At 37.0% G+C, this 27,516-nt stretch overlaps 1 protein-coding gene across 3 annotated transcripts in view; it reads left to right on the forward strand.

Moving 5' to 3' along the window:
• LOC111861525 (tyrosine-protein phosphatase 10D) overlaps nt 1-27,516 on the forward strand; it is a 154,301-nt gene that overhangs the window by 101,513 nt on the left and 25,272 nt on the right. For all 3 annotated transcript variants that reach the window (XM_023846174.2, XM_023846175.2, XM_023846177.2), the window contains exons 8-18: nt 527-630; nt 2,234-2,405; nt 3,933-4,055; nt 15,672-15,809; nt 18,692-18,797; nt 20,542-20,705; nt 21,400-21,699; nt 24,045-24,326; nt 25,116-25,213; nt 25,910-26,104; nt 27,322-27,438. In XM_023846174.2, coding sequence (XP_023701942.1) covers nt 527-630; nt 2,234-2,405; nt 3,933-4,055; nt 15,672-15,809; nt 18,692-18,797; nt 20,542-20,705; nt 21,400-21,699; nt 24,045-24,326; nt 25,116-25,213; nt 25,910-26,104; nt 27,322-27,438 — 1,799 coding nt within the window. The remainder of the gene's footprint in view (nt 1-526; nt 631-2,233; nt 2,406-3,932; nt 4,056-15,671; nt 15,810-18,691; nt 18,798-20,541; nt 20,706-21,399; nt 21,700-24,044; nt 24,327-25,115; nt 25,214-25,909; nt 26,105-27,321; nt 27,439-27,516) is intronic.

Genomic DNA, 27,516 nt, shown 5'->3' on the forward strand with positions numbered 1-27,516 from the left:
CCATTTTTAATTTTGGGTCCATTTAACAATGCTGCCAGTAGTTCAGATTACATAGCACTGAATGGGAGGCTGATGAACAGTGAATTGGAAAGAGTGTGGAAGGAAGGGATTTTTGCTTATTTCAAGGTACTGTCCTGCCATTCAACAGTATGTATTCACATGTATGTAAGGGGTGGGCCATATAAACCAGCCCCCGCACTGCAACCTTCAATGATCTCTTCTGCTGCAACAGTATGTAACCTAAACAGCTGACAAATCATTATATATAATAAATAAATAAATGATAGACATTTTAAAATATCAGGTGTTTATTCTAAAAACAAGGCTGCAGTCCAAGAGGCCTGGCAATTAAATTTATAACTGTACACCGTTATTTTTTGTTGACATGAACCCTGTGAACTGTTTTGTTCATTTTGTTGAGAGAATTTCTGAAATAATTTTTTTTTAATTGTGTTTATGAGTTTTGTTTCAGTAGGAACTTTGATTGTTTCATGTAAGTCTTGAGGGTATAGGCACTCTGTTCCAGAGCCCCTACCAGTCCAAGATTTACATGCAAGTATGGATATAAAAACAGGATTTGTGAAGTTGGACTGGCATCCAGATAACACTAGCCTCCAGGAGGGCTACAAGGTAAGTAAACTCATTGAAAGCTTACATGCATCAGTTATTTATTTATGTGCATTTTATTTAACGATGAACACACACACATATATATATATATATAATTTTTACTGTCAACACAAGAGAACAGTAAAAATTATATGTTCATTGTATATGTGCAACAGGATGCAATCCTTAAAAATATTATTTACTGATGCTGTCAGCAACTGAATCATTGGTTGCTAATGAATAGTGAATTGGAAGGTATGTGGAAGGAAGTTGTTATGGTCTGATATGAGATACTTTATTAGGCATTTGCCTGGAGGGACTAAAAATAAAACTACAGTACTCTCAGACAGGATAGTCGTATCAACTGAGATTCAAAAAACAGGCATCTCCTGAATACAAGTTTGCAGTAGTACTGCTTCAGACCCTTGCAGGGGACAGTGTTGCATTGATTGGGTTACGCCTTCATACTTTTTATGTATTGTCTTAATTATATTCATCAGTTTGGTGTTTTCAGTGAAGTACTGCCAGTGGCAAGAACATTTTTGGCTTAAATTTCTTATTTTCATATAATTCTTATCACTGGCAGTTTTATTTTCTGTACCGACAGATTAGTTCCTTAGCACACATAGTTAAAAAGGTTGCCATTTTTAAACACAAACTTTTTATGATAGGCATTTGGCAACATGTCTGAACTCAAAATCGTACTACATTTTTGTGGGTTTATATTTCATATACTCACCATAGCATAGCAAACCAAGAATCAGAAACAATGCAAGTGGATTTATAAAATTTCATCGCACTATTTTCAGTGTCAGATTATAGAAATTTGTTATTTTCATCAAACCAGTTGCAATTTTACTAAAAATATTGTCTTAATGAGATGGATTTATTTTTCGGACATATGATACCATACAAATACATAACTTGAAGCTAGGATTTAATGATGCCAATGTTATTTTCACTTCATAAGTACATATAGTTGCCATGTTTTGGATTGCAGATGACACTGAGTCCAAATGTATGAAGACTGAGAAGGGGACATTGTATGCTGTTCATAACCAGTTTTACAGACGTTTTTATTCTGTACCTAATTAATGATGTCTATGTACAGGGACTAGACAGGCAGGCAGGTTGTGCAGCTCACTAATAGTTTCTGAAGAAAGTAAAAATGAGGAATGTTTCTCTATATAATTATCACATAAATTTTATTTCATAAATGTCATAATTCTATGCCATGTTTTTTCCTGTTTTAACCATCAACAAGTGGCGATCATGACCAAGATGTTATACAGATAATTACTGGATCTGTAAGTTTAGCAATTGTTTATCGAAGAAGACCAAAACTTTACCAAAAATTTGACCCATCCTATAAACTTTTACAAGAGTGGAGTGAGAGACTAAATGTTGTTAAAATATGTAAAATATGTGAAAGAAGCAGCATCAGAATGAAATGAAACATATCAAGGAATTAACCATATTTATGAAATAAAGTTTGTATGATGGTTATATCAGATACCTTTAACAAATGCAAACAGAATGGAACAAAACAAGAGGAAAGGAGATATGGTACAAGTGGACAACTGATGTGTAATTCAGTTTCATTGATGTTACTGCTTATGTTCAGGTGAGTTATCATGAGGTGGAATCGTTTAATGGAGACAACAACTCACTGTATGTGGAGAAGGCAGGTACACTGCTGCTGGAATCTCTCCTGCCTGGCAGAAACTACTCCATCTCAGTGCAGGCAATCAGCAATGGTATGGAGAGTAATGAGACATCGATCTACCAGGCCACTCGTGAGTACACACTGTCCGTGTAGCAAAATAGTATAGCAGTACTAGTCAGTGATGTCACAGTACACACAATTGAGCCCCTTGCCTCCATGTATGTAACTAATTAACTTCATGGAACTAAATCCTTCTTGATAAGCCATTAGTACCTCAGCTTCTCCAGAATTTCCCACCATTTTATGGAAGCCAAAGGTTCATTACCCTGTAAACAAGAGCCCTCCACTGTTTTGAGTTCTAACCCAGATAAATGCAGTCCCTACCACCCCATCCTGTTTCTCTAAGATCCTTCTTAAGATTGTTCTCTAACCAATGTCTATGTCTTCCTAGCAATCATTTTCCTTCTGGCTTTCCCACCAAAATCCTATGTGCATTCCTCTAACATATACGTTTTTTATTTTATTTTTTTTTACTTTGGAGCTACGGCCCCAATTTGGGCCTTGGCCTACCTCCATGAAACTCTCCGTTTCACTTCGGTTTACTAGATCTTAGACATTTGGTAGGACTACTTGGGTGGTCATCAGCTCGTCGCAAGGCCTCTACCTGGACACAAACATAGAAAATCACGCAAACACAGACAAACACTAAACATCCATGCCCTGAGTGGAATCGAACCCACGATCCCGGCTTCCAAGCGGGCAAAGACAGGGCATGCCTTAGACTGCTCGGCTACTGTGACCCAATCAACATGTACGTAGGAACAGAAAAATATATAAGGGCAGATATATCATATAGCTAATTTCTGTTAAATACTGAAACAGTTCTTTGTCATCATAAGCAGTTTACTGAGGACTCTTACCTTTTTTGGTGTAACAGTTTCCCCACGCATACTAAAGTGATGACTTTAACAACATTTTTTTCTTTATTATTTCAAATATATTTTTGTACTACTCAGTTCCCCATCATAACTCAGAATGCTGTTGTCATCGTTTTACTTTATTCAGTTATTTTCATGACATACTGCATTTATGTGTTACATACGAAGACAGCCATTCTGAAATGTTTTGTAGAGAGCCCATGATATATGACAATACAACTAGTGTTCATGTATGGCAATTTTGAACACAATATACTATGGATTTGGTCAAGTCCACTGAGATAACAACTGTAGAGTGTGTGTGAGTTAGTCAGGGGCTCTACTCCCTCCCCCCGACTGAGCAGTTGCAGGCACTGCCCTGCTGCTTCTCACCATACCTCTCTTCACCTGCAGCTTCAAAGGCTAGGTCTGAATTCAAGGTCTACACATCAAAATATATTCCATGCTTGAACACATTGTGATCAGTTTTAGAAATATGAGAATGTAGATACTATAGGGTTCTGATGATGGTGTATAACACACAGAGATACTGGTTTTTGGACTTTGTCCATCGTCCGGGTTCTAAATAACTAAGAAAAAACACAACGTTTCAGAAGCTGGAACTGTTTCCTTCCTCAGGTGAGGGAAAGACACCTATTCTGTTGGGTCCCTTAGAAAGAGCTAGCCTCAATCAGTGATTGCATTTCAGCATTTCAGTAACGCCGTGGTCCCTTTTATAGGACCATCATCACCAATCATTGAAGATCTCAAGCCAATTCCCGATGGACTCAACATTTCTTGGAAATCAGATGTGAAGACTCGGCAGGATAAGTTTGAAGTTACATACAACCGTAATGATACAGGTAAGTTTATGTAAATTTGTTTGTTATGTAGAACAGATTATAGTGCATGTTTTTATATGCATATTATCACAATCCTCCTGTGTTAAAAATAAACACAAACTACATAATGTTTGAATAACTAACAGCAGTGTAACTGCACATGTTTGTGTAATTTTGATCATAGTGTCATTAATCTGTCTTAACACACTCTAACTCGGAGTTGGCTATCATGAAGCAAATAAGATAATAATATGGAATGTAGCAGCAAAGCAATCTTCACACTTTACCCTCAACTGTGTTTCATAATTCTCAGTGTTATGTTTCTGTGGAGATTGGAGTTTCAGCTGGGTCACCTGTTTTTCATGTTTGTGGTTTTTCTTCACCTCTCCAGCAGATGGTGAGGTATAACTTTAGAATTACAGAGTGTACGTGACATGTTCTCATTTTTAGAGCAGTTTATCAGGTATGGAGCCCATAATTTCTTACAACATACAGCAGCCATAACAGAGTTTCAAAATAATGTGAATTCTGGTGTTACTTATTCTAAGAAAAGTGTATTGCAATATTAAAGAGAGAGTTTTAGGGTGCATTTTTTTCTTAAATCACATGATAGATTTGAAGAATGAACCATTTCAGAACTTCTATGCGTATGCAATAAGCTGTCACAAGTATAGAATATTTATGTACCCAACTATTGTGCAGTGCAGATGTGTAACAAATTGAGAGATTTAAAATGAGAAAAGATATGTATATTTGCAAAATTAACTATAAGTATGATATGGATAACTTGTCTTAATGAGAAATTTTGTTCTGCTGAAAACATATACCTAATTACACATCTTTCCATCTGATCAGTGGTGTGGTGGTAAATGTTACCAGCATGTGTCAAACTTACATCATCCGAATGTGTTTTCAACAGAAATGTATGCTGTATTAACTGAATATGATGTTTTATATGAAAAAGATAACCGGTAAAAATTTGTCTTTGTCAGTACAGACATAAGATTGATTTGAATGATCCTGTCTTGCTCGGAACTCCATTCCTAGAATTACAGAATTGCAGTTCATTTCACATGCTTTGATACTGACGCCTTTTGTATGAAATGTTACATCCATTGTTTTATATTTCATATACATAGTCAAATAAGCATCTTTCAGTATCCTGAAATTCCCCCTTTTGATTCTGGAATGATCACAAGAAGACATTTGTTTTTATTAGAGATGTTTCCAGTGTCTCAAGCCTCTCATGAACTTCTTGAGTGATGTCAGTCTTCTGAAGGGCCCTGTTTCATCTGCACATTCAGCTGCTTCCAACTTAAAATATTGTGAAATGATCCTATATTGACTACCTTTACTTCACTCGTGTTACTACCAATAATAATCGTGCAGTTATGGCTAGTACCAACACGAAAGCAAAAGGGACACATTTTAAACATGAAAATTGCTGCAAGCATGTAAAGTGTGGACCATGGTAGCTGTAAAACACACTCTGAAGTGGAACATGAAGTCATACAAACACAAAAGAAGTCCATAGCTCTGCAAGTGAACTATACCGACTGAGCAGCCGCTATTTCTCAGCGAAGTTAGTGCCAACTTTAGTGGATAGAGGGTATCATATGGTCAGCGCAACGGATCCCCATGGCCATTAATTTCGGTTTTCTAGACCAGAGCCGCTATTTCCTGAAATAGCTACTCAATTATCCTCACAAGGCTGAGTGGACCCCATTCCAGACCCACTACTTCTCAGAAAATCTGGTAGCGCTGGGAATCGAACCTGGGACCTCTGGATCTATAGGCAGGAACTCTGACCACAGAGAATTCATAATGTGACAAAAATTCAAAGGAAATTTTGATGGGAAATGAAATTACCAAATTTTGTGCCATAAAATATGAATGTGACTTATGTGATGTTCTGCAAACAAAGATTTATTAGAGGGCTTTTTTTTTGGGGGGGTCTTTGTTTTAGGTTTTCTTTTGTCATGTTTCACTGAGACTACTGAATAATAAACATGGGATACAATTCCATGTAGTAATGGTGACTGAGCGGGGGGGGGGGGATATTTTGTCAGTATTTCTTTTCATGCACTACCAATGTCATTTCACAGAATTTCGTTAGTAATCTGGAAATCATCAGCTCACTGTGGATTGTATTACCATATTATTTTTGGATGAACAGTGAATAAATTTGTTCCCAGCAGGCTGGGAATGACACTACTGATTTGTCAGAATACTCATTACTGACTCGTTATAAATTCCCACCGCAGTGGCCTGGGTTTGATCCCAGGTCTGGTCAAGTGGTATTTGTGGTGGACAAAGTGGCGCTGGGGCAGGTTTTCTCCGAGTACTTCGGTTTCCCCTGCCAATCTTCATTCCACCAATTGCTCCACAATCACCCTCACCTATCATCTGGGGCTGGTACAATAGGCCAGAAGTGGCCGCAGTACAAGGGACTTAGTCCCACCCCACTAGCAATAAAAAAGAAGACACATTATAACTGTCAATGAACACAGTTATTCATAGTCTTTGGAATATTGACACTGGGAGATTTAAATTTATGAGGTGGATCACATTGAAGATTTCATTGGCTATTGAATGACTGGTGTGATATGTGCTACTGCTAAGATTGCTGGTATGATTGTAATAATCTTTCCTGATCATAACTAAGTCTTATGCATTTCTAAGCCTTATAGCCAAACACAGTTAATTTTGTATTTACTATAGGCTCAGGTTTTGTTTTAAGAATGAGGATCATTTAACCTTAGAATTTAAACCTCAAAAAGCTTCTTAACAAAATTCTGCTTTATCCTAGCAACATAAGCATTATGTTCCCAGAGAGCAGTGGAATTCTCTTCCTTCTCCCCACAATTAAAATGAAGCATCATTTAATACTCTCAGTTTCATTACTGCTGTTTGTAGGCTTGCTTTCTATGTTTTGATAATAACAAAATTACAGAAATATTTTAATATGAGCAGTAAGGGAACTTTATGTGTGCAGATTACACAAAAGCCATACTGGTGTAGAGTAAATTAAAAAAGAAGTCCAGGGACATATGTTCATGTTACAGGAAATGTGGCTTCTCTTCCCATGTGTGTATTCAAAATTCTTACTTCTGCGTGAAAGAAACTACTCTGGCTTGAATTTTCTTGCAGAGATTTTTGGAATGGAGTGAAGGACCAGGGTCGATTGGAATAGTGCATGAGATGCCCCTTCAGTTACCAGCATATTGCTCGTAACACAACACCAACTAAGAAGGATGGTCAATGGCCCAAACCTTCTAGACAACAAAATAGTTCCACCTCTTGTCCTTCCCTTATGGGCTGTTATCTGTTAGTGTCCCGGTAAAAATTTAATGCAATCTGTATGTGTGAATTGCAATTTTAAGTCAAGAAATCATTCGTGTAAACCTAAAAGCTTTCATCGAATGTTTTCAAGGTAGATTGAGTTCCTTTGCTAATTTAGGAGGACTTCAGCATTTTGCTGTCCATATTTGGTCTTTTTGATTACTGGATAAAAAAAATGCTCCTTTTTCTGTCTCATTTAGTCTCATGGCAGTTATTTTGCCATTGATCTCTGTGATGTTAATTGTTAATAGAACATATTTTCTTGCATGAGATAACTGACTTCATAGAGAATGGCATGATTAAAAAAAGAAATTTGGTATAAAAGATTATTAATGCCGTTCAATGTGATTGATAAATGTTGTGTTTTTTTTAATTTTTCATCCTTTAAATGTTTTGGTCATAGTGACCATCTTCAGAAGGACATTGTCAGTACGCTGTATTGTTAACAACACAGCGTGGCCTGAACAGTTGGACGACACTAAAGAATCCTATTCTTCAAACAATGGGACCACAATGTGGCATACATTCATTTTCCTTTAAAGAGAAGTAGTAAAGAGGGCATGAACCAAATTGGTTCTAGATTTTATCAAAAAGTTTTTTAAACACTACTTTGTAAATAGACTAATTATAATAATTTATAAATGTGTTAACAAATTCATGCACATCATAGTAATTGTTACAGAATAATATTTTATACTTATGACATTGTAATAATTTCTTTAAGTACTGATAATGATCAATGACATTGTAATAGTGGTTTCCGTATGTATTGACAGTGTCCTTCTGAAGACGGTTGCTGTGACCGAAACATGTACAGGATGAAAGATTAAAAAACGCTACTTTTATCAGTCACACTGGATGGTATTGATAATCTTTTATACTATTGCTAGCGTGACGGATCGGGATGAACCAAGTCAAATTCAAGAAATTTGGTTTCTTTATTCATGACAAATTGGGGGTTCCCATGCTAGTGGCAATGGTCAGTTTTGTTCATTAATGCTGTGGGGATGTTATTTAGGTATAAACAGAAGAATAGTATGCACTGGATGTAATGAGACTTGAAGTATCTGTTAGATTGGCTACCTTAAAAATGTCTGATAGTAACCTGTACTTTTCTTAGGAATTTGTAATTGCCCTCTAGAAAGTGGTGTCAGGTGGTTAAACTGAGCGGGGCAAGATTGTATAAATGGAATAATATTTTTACGTATTTTATAAAAGTCAGTATAATTGTATATATTATTTTTTTAAAACAACTTTATGTAAACAAGGAAGAGACATACTCCATTACCAATATTATCTTGAATATAAATTGTATATAATGTACATAAGCATCATAATTTACTCTGCAAATTCAGTTCGTCTCAAGAGGAATTATGAATTACCGTCAGAACTTCTCAAATAAAATGTAATTGCTGCAGCCATGAGATATTTTAAACTTTATTATATATTTTTCTGTCATCATCATTAGGTTTTTAAGTGATCTAGATTACTAAAATGTTCTTTCTTCCTTTTTTGAGTGACATTTATGCACAAGCATTATTCTTGGTGTTAAGTATTGTAACTGTAGTTACTAGCTTGTGTAACTAGATACAGATTGAATTTTGTTGGTACATTTATATGAAGCTGAGAGTAATTGGCACAAGTTGACCATGTTGATTAAAATACATTTTACTCTTTGCCTAACAAGAGTTCGAGGGAAGCGGATTAGGGTACTGTGACAACTGATTTGTTAAGTCACATTCTCCCAGAATTACATACTAGAATGGCTTATTTTCTTTAATTATTTGTGGGTTATTTAATGACATATTTAGTAGCTAGACTGTATAGCATCAAGTAGATGATGACAGATGAACTGTAATTTTGAAAGGATCTGGAAGGAAGCCTCCTGACCTAATAGAGGCATTACGACAGCATTTGCCTGGAGGAACTGAAGAAAACCACAAAAAAATTAGTTGGGATAGCCAGTATCTCAGCTGAGATTCAAACTGCGCACCTCACATCTATAGAAATTTCACTACATAACCCATTCAGAAAGAGTGGCTTATTCTATTCTGTAAGTTAAATATTTATTTGAAGTCCTCTGTTTTACTGCTTCCTAATGCATCCCCTAAAGCAACCAGGAAAAATGTGGGACCATGATTTCTTGAATGATGGTTAGGGAAAGAAATTGGGAGAAGTGTTCATGATTTCAGTGTACAGGCAGTTTTTGTGTTCTTCAGTCTTCGCCTCTGTAATTAATTTGCTGATAATTCCATGAACAATGTTTGTGTATAATTTTTGGAACATGTATGCTTTCTGGAATTACACTGCAGAAAGAACGGTTTAAGAATTTATGCATTTTCACTTGTGTTCAAGGTGAATTCCATTTTTTCAGTGTTCCCTTCTGTGATACTTTTAAATTTAAATTCTTTATGTTTACCTAATATGCTAGAGATATTCCTTTTGATTAAACAAATTAAAATGCCTTTTTTTAATTAGTAGACCTTTGGAGTATGCATGTCTAAAATTTTGACACAGCTGTTCTAAAAGGCAAACTGGGATAGCTGAGTCAGTACAGTGGCTAGGCTGCAGGCTGGATAACTGAGAAACGAGAGTTCAGATCCTGGCAGAGGTGGAGATTTTCTCCTCTTCATAGCATCTGAACTGATTTTGGATCTGCTGGGCCTCTTATCTAATGTGTATAAGTGGGCCTTTCCCCTGGCATTAAATGGCCAGAACATGAAATTGGCCACTCACTTCCATCTAGTGCCAAGGTTTAGAATGTGTAGAACTATACTTCCTCTTCCCATACATCCTCATGGTATGCTGGATAGCTTTATTTTTTTAATATTATATTTGATCATCCTGTTGCATTAATTAATTACTTAACCATTTATTTTAAGTTTTATTATGTCAACTTTTGTAAATGTTTCAGTGGTTTTGTGGTTATTGTGACACTGTAACATTTCATTCACTTTTTCTCATTCTTAACACAACATGTTTTGGCCTCCCATGGTCCATTCTCAGATATGTCACATGTTGCAAGTTTTTTCATTTTAACATCCTATAAAGGGAGGTCCATTTAAAATTAATTAGAAGTTTGAAGTTAAAATTAATTAAAATATGTTTCAAATTGCAGTGGATAACTCATTAATGTTTTCTTCTTATGAGGATGAATGCTATAGTGCTCTTATAATGTAGACTTGTTTGCTGGGTGTGGTGTCCCTGAAAGTGAATAAAAGTGTCTTTTGGATGTTGAGTGATTGATATGCCTTGTTATTTAGAGATTTTTGGTGCTGTTGTGTTATCACTGGCTCATGTTGATTTGCTGTAGTGCATAATGATGTGTGCCATATTACAGTTTATATTGTTCTAGTATAGATGGAAGGTAGTAAGTGCAGTTATACTTACATATGGTGTTCATGGTTGATGAGTGAAGACTAAGGAAGTTTTCTTTGATGATGTATGCTGTGGGAAGATGTAGTGTGATGTAGGATTCTGAATACTGAATTGTGTCTTATGTATGCCATTATTGTGTAAGTTGTTTTTGCAAATTAAGTAAATGTGATATTTCTTTGGCATGTTTGAGCATTTTCCTTTTCTTCCTGTCTTTATATCTTGTATTTGGTATATGGTTTGAATATCCCTTGTTGTTATTCTTGTTTCATATACCTTGAATGTGTTCTTTATGTCTAGCATTAAATGTTCATCCTGTCTGCCTGATGTATTGTGACTGGTAGTCTAGGCATCTCATTTGGCATGTGCCAGATCTGTTGTGTTTAATTATTTATGGCTAGGTCTTAATACATTCTCTATTGTATTTTGGTTGAAAAGGCTGTTTTTATGTTTTTGTCTTGGAATAGTTTTTTTTTCTTCACTTCTGTCCCACTATATGTGAAAGTGACCCATTTTGTTTCTTGATATTTAGGGTTTCAATTTGTAGTTCCTTTTAGTAGGAAGGGCTATTTTGCCTCTGTATTTTTAACTTTTCTAAAAGAAGTGAAGGTTATAACATCTTATCATTACTTTGTTTTAAATCAATGTTAACCCCAAACAGACAAATTAACGTTTTTGTTCTTTTTCTTCTGGAAGTAAACAATTCATACTATGGAAATTCACTTTACATTTTTTCTTTTAGCACTTCTAAAAGGCCTTGCACAAAGTTCATTTCATGCAGGAAGGCTTTCTGATTGAAAACTTCAGTAACAAATAAAAGATAAATACAAAGACAAAACAACTCCATCCAGTGTGACTATTGAAGTTTTTACTACTTGAAAACTTAGCACACTTATATGTTTCGGTCCCTATAGACCATCGTCAGAGGGACGTCAGTACTTTTTTTGAAACTACTATCACAGTGGGTGTTTTGAGTGTTAAAATACATATACATACAATGTTTGTAATGCACAATATATACAAAATCCAACTTTTCCACAACTACAGCAGCTTTCTTAGTATATTAAAGTTTTTAAAACTTTGTTATTTAAGTTAAAATTTATAAACCAAGTAGGTTCGTGTCCTTTCTCCTGTTGTTTTTCTTGACGGAGGCTGAACTTGTTAAAATATAGATATTAGAAGAAAAATTATGTAGCTTTATTGCACAAACTTCAATTTCCTGGTCAATACAAAATTCATCCAGATCAGTAGGTGTAAATTGTAAGTTCTGACAAACAAAAATTCTTACACCACCATTCTCTCTTTATTTACGACAAAAATAAGATTCTAAGTTATAACATTTTATGACTACGTGTAATTTCAGGCTTAGTTAGGTGGTGGTCTGTGAAGCAGAACACCTGGGGTAATTCAGATTCCCACTGGCTAAGCATTTCTTCAATTCTATTATTTATTCCTCTGATATTCTGATGGTAAATCAATAGACTAGAAAATATGGTGCCACAACCTGCAAGACAATAATATGAAAGAAAAATTGTTACTTTTAAATTGTTGCTTGGAGAGGACTCAGTGTGTTGAACTGCTTGTCATGCAAACATTTTGTCATTTGGAAGCAATCCTGGATGGCTGAAGGAAAGAAGGTACACAGTTATTTTGTATTCATTTTAATAATGTTAAATATTTTTTGTTCATACTTACATTTAAAAGATTTTGAAATATGACTCTATAGTTTTAAGATACATGTATTGTTTATCTTATACTTTTAAAAGATAAAATGAAAAATAATCACTTTTGTAGATTAATTGATATTCTAACATTTATTTGTCAAGATCACTTCTAAAAGTAGTTGTACAGAGTTCATTTTATGCAGGAAGACTTTCTGATCTAACGTTTCAGTAATAACTGAAAGGTAATTAGAAAGAAATACATATGTAATGGCCATCTTATAGTGCACTCAAGTTCATATGTCACTTCTTACTACATGTTTCGGCAACATAGTGCCATCTTCATGTTCGTTATTTACGCTAAGCTATTACATTGTTTATCATCTTGTGTCTTTCATAAAATTATTTAGAAAGTACATTATTCGTCAACTATAATAAAATTTGTATATACTAAAACTTGTTAAGATTATTCATCTATATGTCTTAATTCAAACTCGCGAACAGCCAAATAGGAAGGACACATCACAGACACAGTACACACAGAAACGACTCCCATAGTGGACGAACCATACTATACGCGAGTTTGAATTAAGACATATAGATGAATAATCTTGACAAGTTTTAGTATATACAAATTTTATTATAGCTGACGAATAATGTACTTTATAAATAATTTTATGAAAGACACAAGATGGCAAACAATGTAATAGCTTAGCGTAAATAACGAACCTGAAGATGGCACTATGTTGCCGAAACATGTAGTAAGAAGCGACATATGAAATTGAGTGCACTACAAGACGGCCATTACATACGTATCATGGATGAAAATTAGTGCAACAGGACGCTAAAGTACAACATTAGAAAAAAATAACTATGGATGTGCAAAAAAGACAAATTCTTGTTAAGATTATGATCCTAAATTCAGTCATACTAATGTAACAAAGGAACGAATATTTAGTAAAAACTGAAGGTCATGTACTCTTCTCCATATAATTTTCTATATACAGAATGTCTTGGAAAGAACTCTGGGGTTTGGACACTTGGTGTTTATTCACATGTAGAACAGAATACTGTGGAGACAGGAAAACTGACTCACACAGCACATCAAGTTTGACATATCAGTCAATCCAGTACAACACTGCAACAGTGGGTAGGTTTTAGTATGAATCAGAGGACTGCAGAATGGCAAGGTAGCACATTGTTAAGATGATTATGAATCAGTATGGGCTCCATTCAGAGGCCTGCAAACATCAAGATGATATTTGACCTTAGCTGACACCCTGATTGGCAATACAGTTTTTCTTGTTGCATGTGATTCTTTGCCACAAATCTTGCAAATGTCGGCTTGTTTGGCACATATATTGTCCTTTATATCACCTTGAAGGAAACAGTTGAACAGTATTCAGTCAGGACATCTTGGGATGACTGGGTCAGCCAGTTCCTGTGCACTGATCTGGAAAGTCAGCATATAGAACATTAACACACCAACACTGGAATCCCGAACAGTACACCAATGCTGCTTGACACGTGCACTTTGCGTTGCACTGCTTAGTACAGCAATATTTGACATGTTATTGTGTTCTTACCTGCAGTGTTACATTCTGCTCAGGTCACTAAATGTATGTTCCTCAAACCCAGGAGTTCTTTCTAAGACATCCTGTGTTAGGATATTTCTAATCATAAGTACCATGACTTTTCTTGCTTCTTTGTTCATTTCATGTGTAACATTGAAATATGAAACATGTTTTGAGTTTTATGTTCAGTTGGTTGTAGGGTAACACTAGATGTACTTCTGAATTCAATAATTCTTCCTAGAGCGAGGCGTGTTCAAGTTCATAAAGCACTTCTGACACCAAATTGTCACGTGTTAAGTATGTAACGTGACAATTAACTTTACGCCTTAGTGAATATAGCGAATTTATTGCACACTTGCTCTCACACTTACACAATTCCCAGTTACACAGTTACTGCCATTGGCATTATCACAATCACATCCACTGTTCTCAGCAACTGCTAGACTTCAACTGCACTCGGCGACTTCACGATCCCCACTGTGTCACTCCTAATCACACACGCTGGCTCACATACTGCTCAGCCGGCTTTTTATACCGTTCCCTGTTGCCCCATGTTAACAGCGGTGTCCCCTTGTTACATCACAGTGGGAAGTGCTGTTACGTCACTGCAGGGAAAGGGGACAGAGTGTTGACTGGCCTGTTACCGTAGCAGTGGCAGTTGCTCCGATGCTGTTACGTCACCACTGGAAAGGGGGGGGGGTCCTGCATAGCGCAAATACATCACAATATTATTATTATTATTATTGGAGTGGGTGGGTTTCCGCATGCACCGCGACTAATAGTCTATTGTACGTCCCCCTTTGATATTCTACCAGTCGCCATACCCTGCCGGTACTGGTGCTCGCTATCAGTGAAGCTGGCAGTGGTTCCCAATACTTCCCCATCTACCGGAGGCATTGGAAACTACTTAGGCGGGAAACTTTGCCTAATTTTGCTCAGAGGTCTCCTAGAGACATGAGGATCTTTTATGTGCCGTAAATCTACGACACGGGACCCACAGCTTAAAGTCCCTCCCGGAGGACTTGTTCCCTGAATTTTTCCGCCCTTAAAAATTCCATGACCTCCGCCGGGTTTGAACCCGTGTACCTTGAGTCGTGAAGTGGGAACATTACCCCTACTACGGAGGTCGCTCTCAGAATAGTATACTGAAAGGAGTAATTGATTGGCAAGTCCAGGGCACTGTTGCTACCTGTATTATCTTTAGAAGGCTGTAGTTTCAAGAGATACATTACACAAAATGAATATGTTTTAACTAGATCCTAAATCTTATTTGCATTGTTAAACGAGTCTTGACAGAATTTCATATGTTTTCCCTGAAGATAATCCCTCAGTGATGACAAGATTGAATAAACTGTGCGCAAAATAATTACTCCTATGTTTGAACCACAATAATTTGTGGTACCAACATTCGTGTAATTGACTGTTTTATCAGGTTTGAACCTTAATCAGTGATATGACTATTCTGAGTGAGATGCTTTGTGGTTTCCTCAGATCTATATATCATAATTGGCTTAAATCTGTCTTTTCCTTTTCTTAATCCTATCCAGTTTGTCATACATATTCATCCTCACATCTTGTTCAGTGTTAAGTGACGTCTGCAGTTGATACTATATCAATAAATGGCATGTAAAATACAAAATTACTCATGTAACTTTTGAAACTAATAGAACACATTTTCGTGACAGGTGAAAGTGTGACCACAATTACTACAGAGTCGAAGTTAGTCCTGGAGGACCTGTACCCTGGTGCAGGCTATGAAGTGAAGGTGTTTGCAATTAGCCATGGACTTCGCAGTGAACCACATGATTATTTCCAGGCAGTGTGTAAGTAGGCTCTACAGCCATTATGTTAGATGTAGTTTATATGAGTTGAAATGAGTTAAAGTAATGGACAGCCATGTTGCACTATTTAGATTCACATTCTCAGAGGATCTGTATAGTTTGGAAACAGGTCAGTGTAAAGACAAGAATTAACTAGCCATGAATATACAACACAGTCAATAATTTCGTGGACTGTGGTTTTGTTGCGCCAGATTAGAAGATACTCACATACACTTTCACAATTCCACATCCTCCATCAAAATAGTTGCTGTTCATCTCCTGTTATGATCTGGTTGAGAAACATCCCATATTTGCCAGCACTATCAATCAGTTCACCATAGTGCTCATGGGATCATCACATTGGTCTTTGGTCAGGACATGTGGAATGCTGTGCTGGGTAACATGAGACATGTTCAGGTCATCAGAGAGAATTCTGTGGCAAGTACCATGGCTAATCCCTGCTGCTGCCATTTCATCTACTGTTTGGGTGCGGTTGGCATGCACCAATATTGCAACTTCTTGGATCTTGAGTTCAGTTCTGACCGTTCTCGGCTGACCAGTATGCTCATTATCTTTCAAAGTCTCTCTCCCCTGCGCAGAACGTTTGTGTCACTACACAACACTGTGGCCCAAGGCTTCTTTGCCTTACACTTGCTTGATCATCTGAAACGTTTTGCTAGTGGATTTGCCTAATTCTTGGCAGAACTGATGTTTACCTGTTGCTCAAAGTGCAACATTCTCGATTTCCGCCACTCGCTCACAACTACCCTTCACAACAGTGACTTTCTTTCTGAATATGCCACAAGCATGCATCTGCTTCTGGCTGGGATGACATAAGAATGGACACAGCACAATCTTGTGGCTCTACATATCAACTAAGGCCACGCCATAGCTCAAGTGGTTAGTCGCTGGCTTTCCACTGTGGCGGCCCGGGTTCGATCCCGGGTTGGTGAAGTGGGATTTGTGGGGGACAAAGTGGCGCTGGGGTATTGGCTGTACTACAATTAAACTCTCTTACATGTACTATATATGCCCATCTATATTAATATGTTGGAATTCTGTTGTCATAACTTATTACATGTGATCTTTCCAACTAAAATTCATGAACATGATAAGAATTCCTTCATCATCAGTTGCTACATACTGTTGGAGTAAAGTGAAGTAAGTAAAGGTATCCCTCTAACAGGCCATGGAGGCCCATAGGGTTGTGAGATGTTGAGGTTCCCACATTTTCTAGACAGTCAGCTCATATATGGCGGTAAGGTTATCAGCCTTATGCACCAGCCACCGTATACCCCCAAGAACATTTCTGGTACCCATTTCTGTTAGAGGCTGAGTTGACCCCAGGGCCATAGTGTGGCTGGAAGGATTAGATAAATTGAAAAAATCCAATGACCTCATCGGGATTCAATTCAACAACCTTTTGGCTTGTAGCATAGTGCCTCAAGAAAATTTTACGGTTTCTGTCTCTAGCTACAGTTTCCAGAGATAACCCTCTCATTAAATTCTCTTATAAATTGAAATTGCAATTTCAATGTATATCCGCACTGTAAATTTGAAGAGTTCTGCAAATAAACTTGATAAAATAATCATAATAATGATAAAATGTTGGAGTTGCCTTTTCTTGGCAAGGATTAATACTGTAATGTTGACTGATAACACTAATACCAACTGGAACATTTCCATTTGTTGACACCATCACTCTGGTTCTCTCTGAGGTTCATTTCATTTCCATGGAAACAACATATTAGCAAATCAACAAACATAAGAAAATTATGAAAAACACTGCCCTGCTTAGATTAATTATAAAAAAATAAAAACTACAGTTAGATTCTGTTCACATAACAGAAAGCTCTTCCATGCTCATATTATGAAATATTTAACCTCATTGTTTGAAGGGCTTTTGAGTGTGGAGCATTTAGTTTGTACACTTGACTCCATGTCTTACATATGTCACTCATCTGTGCACCTACTGTGTACACTATTTGCTGTAGTTCAGATGTTCCTGCTCTTCGAATGTTCAATAGAAATGCTGAAAACATAAATATATATATATATATATACATACATTAAAAACACAGATATACAATATTGTAGGTAGCTCCAAGACTGACTCGTAGGTAGCTCCAGGACTCTCGTGAATAGCCTTCGCTGCGCCTCATGTAGCCTCGATCGGACAATACAGAAAACGGCCACGTCATAAGCACCCTTGTTGCCTGGCGCTCTGTTGCTAGTAACGCTAGCGGTAGTAACCGCTGTTACCACCGTCGTCTCTTGCAATCATGTTTACCCGTGCTGCCCTTGGTGATGTCATCGCTGTTGACTCGCTTTGCATAGCGACCAGGATGCTAGGACTCGGCTAACTTCGGCTCACTTCGGCTTCGCTCGGCGCCGCTCGTGACGTCACCGCGGGGAGAGTTGCGGTGTGATTACTCGCCTATTACGCGAGCGCTACGTTACCGCTACGTGCAGCTGGGTAGGTAGGGGTCAACATGTCACAATAAGAAACAGAGTTTCAGGAGCTTTCTGTGGTTCTGTTGTCAGATAAAAGTATGAAACCAATTCTACTGGGGCCATTAGATGGAGCTAATCTCTATCCTTACTGAATTTAATGGTCCCAACAGAGTAGATTTCATACTTCACATGACGACAGAAGCTGAATCATTAGCTGAAACATTGTGTTTCTTTAACAGAGAATTATGTGGTGCAAAATGTTCAATATATGTGCCCTACAGGATTAATTTAGATTGTGGTCTTCTGAGTTATGGCATTGTATAGACTTATGTGTTTATACACAATATACATGTTCCCAGAGTTTATAGATTAGCCTGTAAATTGAACCATACTCATTAACATACTTTTTTGTTTGTGTGTATGTGTTTCAGTTCCACATCCTCCCCGGAATCTAACGATTGAAAAGGTTACAAGTAATTCAGTACTTGTGCGTTGGGAACCTCCGCTGGATTCCATATTTTCAGAGTACTCCATTAGGTAAGTTCTTATCAACAGTAATGCGCTTAGTAGATTTATGTTTTATTTGAAACACATGTAAAGTGTATGAAGCAAAATTGAGCCCCATATTTGTGTTACTTTAGCCCTTTTGGACTGATATCATTAGTAAAAATTGATTTTTGGTATTTGATGGTACTGTGAACTTCCTGTCAACCTGTAAAGATAAATAAGGAAACATATGAGCCATAAATTTTTGGTTGGAAAACCTCAACAGAAGGCCGTATTTGGGAGATCTAGGTATAGATGGGAGGATAATATTAAAATGGATTTTAGAGAAAAAGGGTTTTATATTATGCACAAGATTCATTTGTCGCAGGATAGGGACTGGTGATAAGACATCTGTGAACATGACTGTGAACCTTCCAGTTCCATAAGAACAGGGACATGTTTCATCAGCTGAGTAACTTACCTTTTCAGAAGAAAGTGTTTACCATGGAATTAGTTGATTGGTTAACATGTGGCATAAGTTTTGTCAGGGTAAGCCAATGTGTGAGTGCCTTTTTAAGAATAAAGAAATAGTATTTTACAGTATGTAGTAGAAAAAGAAGGCAAATTGCTGAGTTTCTAATTGCACAAATTTAGAATCAAGAAATTCAACACACATTGTTTGGGGATTGTAGGAAATATTTAATATATCACAGAATTACACACACACAGGCTAGTTTTGAACCCTTCAGTATGGAGGATGCACCTTACTCATCCTAACAAATTTGTAATCTGTCATGGCAGGACATGAAAACACCCATTGTCACTCTTCTATTTCCAGTGTATTAAACATGCAAGAAATACTTGTAGCACAAGCTAGCTTAAAGTCCAGGCTATAAAATTAAATCCTGATTGACTACAAACATCACTTAAATTGTAAGATTTGAGGCTTTCACGGCGGTGACTATGAAGAAAGGAGTCTTCGGGGATTTGGCACCGTGTATATGTGGTGTTAACCGATGTTTCGGAGGAACGTATCGCCTCCATCTTCAGGGTAGAAGGAAAAATATAAGAAATCCGCAAGCGAAACGTCGGTTAACACCACATATACACGGTGCCAAATCCCAGAAGACTGCTTTCTTCATCACTTATTTGTTTAAAAATGGGTATTCCCCTTACCTGCTGTTAGATATAGTTGTGGGCCAGTACTCACCCAGTACCAGTGGTGCAGAAAAACAATCCTGCGTTGAAGTATGAATAAAATTATAACAGACAAGAAGGAACCATTGTTCATATCATATAATTTTTCTGAAAGTATTTCAGAACAGTTATATGTTTAATTTTCATATTAAATTATACCCATCTTCAGTATCTGGCTGTTTTACTGTGGCATGATGTTGGGTACATCCTGGACAGGGTGCATTGGATGGGATTAACATCTGTGCTTTTGCCAGAAACTGTTATCTGGTCATCCAACAAAGTACTTTAGCAGATGAGCTAGTCAGGCTCATTATAATTTTATCACCGGGCAGTTAAAACACTGTGTTGCAGGTATTCTTTATTGTGGGATAATTTACGATGATATCAGTATCTAGACTATATAGCATTAAATGATGTGGCAAGTGATGAATGGGAAAGGATTTGGAAGGAAGTAGTTGTGGCCCTAATTGAAATACCATGCAGATGGACTGAGGAAATCAACAGAAAACCTCAGTCTTTATAGCTGGTGTCCTCACTGAGTACCTTCTGAATATGGGTGCAGAGGATTACTGCTGTGTTTAACCCACTGCGTTTGCAGATATAGGACTGAAGATAATGATCAGTGGCTTAAGCTGTCATCAGTGAATCAGCATGAGGCTCTTGTGGAGGACATGACCCCTGGAGAGAAGTACCGCATCCAGGTGAACACAGTGAGCTATGGTGTAGAAAGCAACCATCCACAAGAAGTCACCCAAACTGTCAGTGAGTGTATATGATTTATTTATTTATTTCGTCTCTATAGATCATTGTTATGTGATATAGGACAAGTCAGTTACTGTACATTGGCTGATTACAATAAGAGAATAAAGTTACAATACAGTTGTTTACAATAGATTACAATAGTTAAAGAGTTCATACAGTGTGAGATGGAATCCATATTAGGTCCTCTTGGCACGTCGGCTTCCATATGTCCTATTGTACCTGTACTGGTGATAATGCTTAGGAGAATTTGATGGAATGAGGATTGGCAGGGGAAACCGAAGTGCTGGGGGAAAAGTTGCCCCAGCACCACTTTGTCCATCACAAATCCCGCCTGACTAGACCGTAGTGGTGGGAAGCCAGCGACTAACCGCTTAAGCTATGGTGAGGCCTAGACTGCAGCGGTGGAAAGCCAGCGACTAACCGCTTAAGCTATGGTGCGGCCTAGACTGCAGCGGTGGGAAGCCAGCGACTAACTGCTTAATCTACGGCGCAGCCTTTGAGATAATATTGGTGAATTTGCATCATGCAGTGACGTATCCTCATATAATTTGTATTTATTTTATAATGATGTGTGTAAGGTAAGAATGTATGTTAAGGTTTAAACTTTAAAGTACAGAAGTGCATGGGAACTTTTTTTGAACCTTGCATTAGGTCCATAACCTATTCAAACTTCTATTCTTTTGCGGTGTTGCAGGACCAAACCCTGTATCAAACATTGCCCCTCTTGTTGATTCGACCAATGTGACCCTTGAATGGCCACGTCCAGAGGGCCGTGTAGAAACGTATGTGGTGAGATGGGTAGCTGAAGGTGAAGAAGAACCCCCTCACACCAAAAACATCACGGAACAGAACCTCATTGCCCCGCACATGTCAGAAGAGCAGCCAGTTAGAGTGCTGATTGGTGATCTCATGCCAGGAGTGAAGTACCTGTTTGAGATCCACACTGTCTCATACCACCTTCACAGTGACATCACAAAACTTGCTGCCCGAACTAGTAAGTTAACAAGATCATTCCTGCTCATGTATCGCAGAAACATAGATGGCCTCAACTTGACAGCTGTCCACTTATATGTCAGCTATGTGATCAGTATTTTCTCACATTTTCATTGTTTCAGCTCCAGAATTTCTGCACATGCATGCAAAATTTAATGTTGAGACAGGTGTATGCATATTTTTATTACTTTTATGGTGCCCACAGGCTCCAAATGTCACAGGTTTCACAAAAGGCCAGAATCTGCTTCATTATGCTGAAAATAACACTAATTAAATAGTCTGAAAGCCCAGTACTATTCAAGAATGTCAAATGTGGTATTCTCGAACAGCATTTGGCTGTCAAAGTTGACTGAACTTAGCATCGTTTCATTCAGTTGTCCTGAGTTTCATTACATAAGTTTTAGAACCTTGGTTACAAGCCCCTGTGCAGCCTGATATTTTTGTTACATTTAGCACACAATTTTTGGCATTTAATAATTTTACACCTGGTTTTATTGTCTCATCCATTTACAATCACATATAAATTTTAACATGGTTATGTCATGAATTTTTATTTTTATTTTTATTTTTATTTTTATTTTTATTTTTATTTTTATTTTTATTTTTATTTTTATTTTTATTTTTATTTTTATTTTTATTTTTATTTTTATTTTTATTTTTATTTTTATTTTTATTTTTATTTTTATTTTTATTTTTATTTTTATTTTTATTTTTATTTTTATTTTTATTTTTATTTTTATTTTTATTTTTATTTTTATTTTTATTTTTATTTTTATTTTTATTTTTATTTTTATTTTTATACAAGCACAGATGACCTTGAAAGCTGACGCTTCTCTAAGCCCACACATATGATGATGACCTGGAACCTGACCTGTCATAAAACTAGGGATTCACTATACCTCATTTTGCACTAGCCTCCAATATCAAAATAATCACCCTCTAGGAATTCCTTGAATATCCAATGCTGGAAAACCCAGAACCCGATTGTTTGGCTGAGCAAACTGAAACTGCATACTGCCAGTTTTATTGTATTGCTACTCACAGAGAATAATGGACTACAAATCATGTAATATGGACCTTAAACTTATGGAAATCACTGTTTTCCAATATTCAGCTTCTATCTCAGGTAGTGGAGGAAATATACAGAACTTATGTTGTTAAAACAGAATCTCAGACAGTGGAGTTTCATTATGATATGCCAGTATTTTGCTAACAGTTATAGTAACTTCTAGGAAAGAAAATTTAAACATAAATTATCCTGTTTCGCATTTTTTTGGAACATTCACAACTCTTAACCAGAGAAGTCAGAATGACAGTAAATTTCTCTTGGGTGTGATTGACAGGAATCTGTAACAGGAAACTTTACAGTATGTCTGTCATGTAAATGTATGTTTTTTCTGAGCCAGTAAACAGGTTTGTAACTCTTTGATTTATAAAGTTACTTGCCTTCAGAAGGACCACAAGGAGTAATGTTTCATGTTTCATTCCATCATAAGGGACTTCTTATGGAGAAAGCAGTTTTCCTCTGTCTGTTATCATTCCCTCTATACCCAGTACTTACTTGCCTATGCCTGGCAGGCCAGGTGTGTCGGCACATTGGCACAGTCATGGCCTTAAATTGCATCTAACATCTGACCTAGCATTTAGCTGAAGATAGAGTTATAGAAGTGTGTGTATATGTGGAGGGGGCTTTAAGAGTGTGTATTTCATTGTCACTGTTGTGATAAAGTTCTTGTCTATCTCCTAGTTCTTCCTCATATGGTATTCTTAAGATAGTGAAGTCAATGAGTATGTAATAGACTGGACATGTAGGTCAGCTGGGAAAATGAGAAATAAATGTGTACAGAATTTTGGTGAGTTTCTTTTAAATGGTCACTTGGAACACCATGAAGGTGAAGGATATTAACCTAGTGGCATGTTGTTTGATTTTGTTTACTCACAATAAATAAACAAAACACTTCAAGGTTTGAAAATAATTACCTTAAAATTGTCTCAAAATGTCTAAGTTTCTTCACAAGCAGTTTACATAATGAGAGATTCATCGATTTTATACAGCTCATGTAAGTGTTTGGATAATTAAGTTGGGGAAGCTGCATCATGCTGGACATATAGCTCAGATGGGGGAATGAAAAATACATATGGAATGGAGAAACTCTTGGAAACCCCAGAAGAAGGCTTTGAGCTATATGAACTGGTTTCAGATAGCTAAGCACTGGGCCCGCTGGCAGATTGTAATATCAATCATGTTGAATCTTCACATTTACACATCATTAGCTAGGTTCTTAAATTAAACTCTTTTTGACAATCCGGAGCAAGCATAATAAGATAAGCATTCCATGTTCACAGTGCCTCTTATTCAGTCTGAAGTTTTGGTAGTCAACAAACACCCACAGAAATTGGACTCAATCACATTGCGCTACACCCCAACACCTGCATCATCATCGCATTTTGACCTTTACCGCTTTATGTTGAGTGACCCCAGCATTCCTGTGAAAGAGAAGGCAGCTAATGACACAGACATGAAGGTAACATTCACAGGACTGAAACCAGGACGACTTTACAACATCACAGTGTGGACTGTATCAGATGGAGTTGCTAGCCACCCATTACTACGACAGGATCGTCTTTGTAAGTAAAATATAATTGTAATATTCTGGTATAATTATGTTTCTTGGGTGATTTTTAGCCTAAAATTTTGTACAAAAAAAACCAGGGAATTTATATTTGGAGTTTTCCTAGTGCTGGTTTGTGGCACTGTTTGATCCAACTTCTTGCTTGTAGCCTCTACCTATTAGACTATGCAGTGTCATTACCAAGTAAACCATAATATGCTAGAAGTTGTTGGCATTTGTAATTTTTTTACATTTATCCCCTTACATTTTCTTTCACTTCTACATTAAACTGCAGTCAGTTTCATTAGGATTATAATCTCTTTTAATTTATTCTTTTACTATCACCAAAAGATGTCAGATCTTTAGCATTTGCTGTATAGGTAAAGTGCAGATTAGTAAAATTAGTCGTTGATTGAATTTGTATTAGGGTTTTACATTGCTGTTAACATTTTACTGCCAAGGGAGAGCATTTACAGTGCCATCCCTGAATATTTTTGTTTCCCTTTGTCAGTTGCTCTTGTTCAGACTAGTTGTGCATACCCTGGTATTATACACATTTTGAAATTTGTATACCAGTCACAGATTAAAAAATAAACAAGTTGAAAGTCAGTACATTGTTTCCCATGAAATGGGGTAGATGCCATCAGAGCTACTCTTATAACACATGAAATGTTGATATCAATGTACCAAACTGAAATGAGAAAAATTGGGGGTAAAAAAGGAATGAAACTCGCTTTGAGAACTTGTCAGTGAAAGAGGTTCGCTACGTGGATGGTGAAAGTGTGGCTGGTTTTTGTGTTTACAGATCCTGAATCCATTACAGGAATCAATGCTACTTACATCTCAGACACAGAGATTACACTTACATGGGACTTACCTGAAGGAGAATATAATGCATTTGAGGTAAAGATACATCTTTCATACAAAATTATTTTTCCTGTCTCCTTTTTACCAAGTAGGTTCGTGTTTCAGTAATATCCTAGACTATTTACATGGTTAAAACCATGGCCTTATTACTGACTGTCCAGAATTGAATTTCTTATGGTTTCCCCAAGTTTTTTTCAGTTTGATTCTAAGATAGTACTTTCAAATATGCCATGCCTTCACAGTCCTGATATATTTTCTACTTATCATCCATCCAAATAATTTGATGTATTGTGACAGATAGACTCATTGCTAGGCAGTGACTTGGTAAACAAGCCTTCTCAACAATAGAGAGGTTGTGTTTTCTGTGTGGCCTGTGGTGAAGGGTTATAAAGGGACAAAGAAGGTCATTTGGTCGAGTTCCGGAGATGGCAGTTGAAGGTGATTGAGAAGAAATAGCAGGAAATAAAATTAGACTGTACAAAGAAGACTCCATATCTGATTTGAAGTTTCAGTGAGACTGTTATAAATCCGTTGCCTGGATATGACTAACGAAGGCTGAGAAACCTAGTGCGTGTGTACCAGTGAAATGTAAAGTGTGTATGTCAGCAATAGTTCTCTATTGCCTGTAGTCCCAAGTTGTGTATAAGGTGTCAATAGATCCAATCAACAACCCATCTTATAGTCAACCCTACATGTGACAGTGTGTAACTCCTACATTTGAAACATTTGCAGGTTCAGTATCTCAACACTGAAGATGTTCTTATTCAGAACCTAACACTTCGCAATTTCATCACTGTGACAGATTTGAAACCTCACAGGAACTATACTTTTACTGTGGTAGTTCGCTCAGGTACAGAATCACAGGTTCTACGACGGTCATTACCTGTTTCTGCTATATTCACAACAATGGAATCTGTTCCTGGCAAGGTAAGGACTGATTGGTGGTGAGTGGTCAGCTTCAGAGCCCTGCTATTTATTGTGACATTTTAGTACAAATTGTTAATGAACACAAATTTTACCCCAGAATTTCCACTTCTCCATGTGAGTGTCAATCTTTCTCAAAATGTTATGTTTTTCTTAATCACAATTCATAATTTTCTTAACCTTGGATATGAAACCATAATACCAATCAAAATTTATTGGATATGTATGTTTTTACGTTGCTTTCTTTATTTTGAAAAAAAAAATAAAAGTAGGTTTATGAGATCATCTTCATGCCTCTGTGTGTGTGTGTGTACAGGTCTTTTTATGTCCTCCCCCCCCACTAACTTTTTAATGCCTGAACCAATCTTTATGAAACTTGTTATGTATATCGTGCCAAATGATCCCATCTCAGTGACATAATTCATAAATCCCTCTCATCAGTAATACCAACTCTATAGCATCAATACCCTTAGTATTACTTGAATGCTTAAACTGATCATTATGATACTTGGTATGTATATGATGCCACCTGAGACCATGTCAATGGCCTCATTAGTAGTACCAACACTACAACCACTCAAACTGTCAAGATAGTAACCTTAATATTACATGAATGTCCAAAACATTCTTCATGAAACTTGGTATGTATATAATGCCATCTGAGGTCATCTCAGTGGTGTACCTCGTAAATTAGTCCCACCATAAATTCATATTTTCTTGTTTTCATGCACACCCAGTCTTATCACTTTGACTACAACTGAATATTGATTTGTCAGCATTCTATCGTTTTTGTGAGGCAATGTTACAATTCGCTGCCCAGAAATAACCTATTTTGACTGATTCTTTGCATCTGTATGTATGTACATGCGGTAGCGTAGTGGTTGAGGGGCTATGCTACAAGCCGGAAGGTCGCGGGTTCAAGTCCCGATGAGGTCATTGGATTTTTTTTCAGTTGACCTAATCCTTCCAGCCGCACTAGGCCCTGGGGTTTGCTCAGCCTCTAACAGAAATGAGTACCAGGAATTAATTAAATAATTTTCCTGGGGAGTAGCGCGGCTGACACGTAAGGCTGACAACCTTACTGCCATCGTTGAGCTGATTGTCTAGATAATGTGGGACCCTCAACGTCTCACACACCTATGGGCCTTCACGGCCTGGTGCAGGGATAGCTTTAGTTTTTCTTTTTACTTTACTCTGTAAGCTCCCGATTTTGTTGCCAGGTTGAAAAGTTCCACCCTCAAGATATTCAACCAAGCCACATCTCGTTTGAATGGGCATTACCAAGTACTGAGCAGAATGGAGTTATACGCAAGTTCACTATTACGTACGGACTCGAGGTAAGCTGTTTCAGAGTTCTGGCAGAGTCAAGTAACTGTCATTAAGTCCATGAAGATGCATTCTCCTCCTCCTCAGGC

Source organism: Cryptotermes secundus, unplaced genomic scaffold (genome assembly GCF_002891405.2).
Source record: "Cryptotermes secundus unplaced genomic scaffold, Csec_1.0 scaffold1059, whole genome shotgun sequence".
In the NCBI taxonomy this organism is placed as follows: Eukaryota; Metazoa; Arthropoda; class Insecta; order Blattodea; family Kalotermitidae; genus Cryptotermes; species Cryptotermes secundus.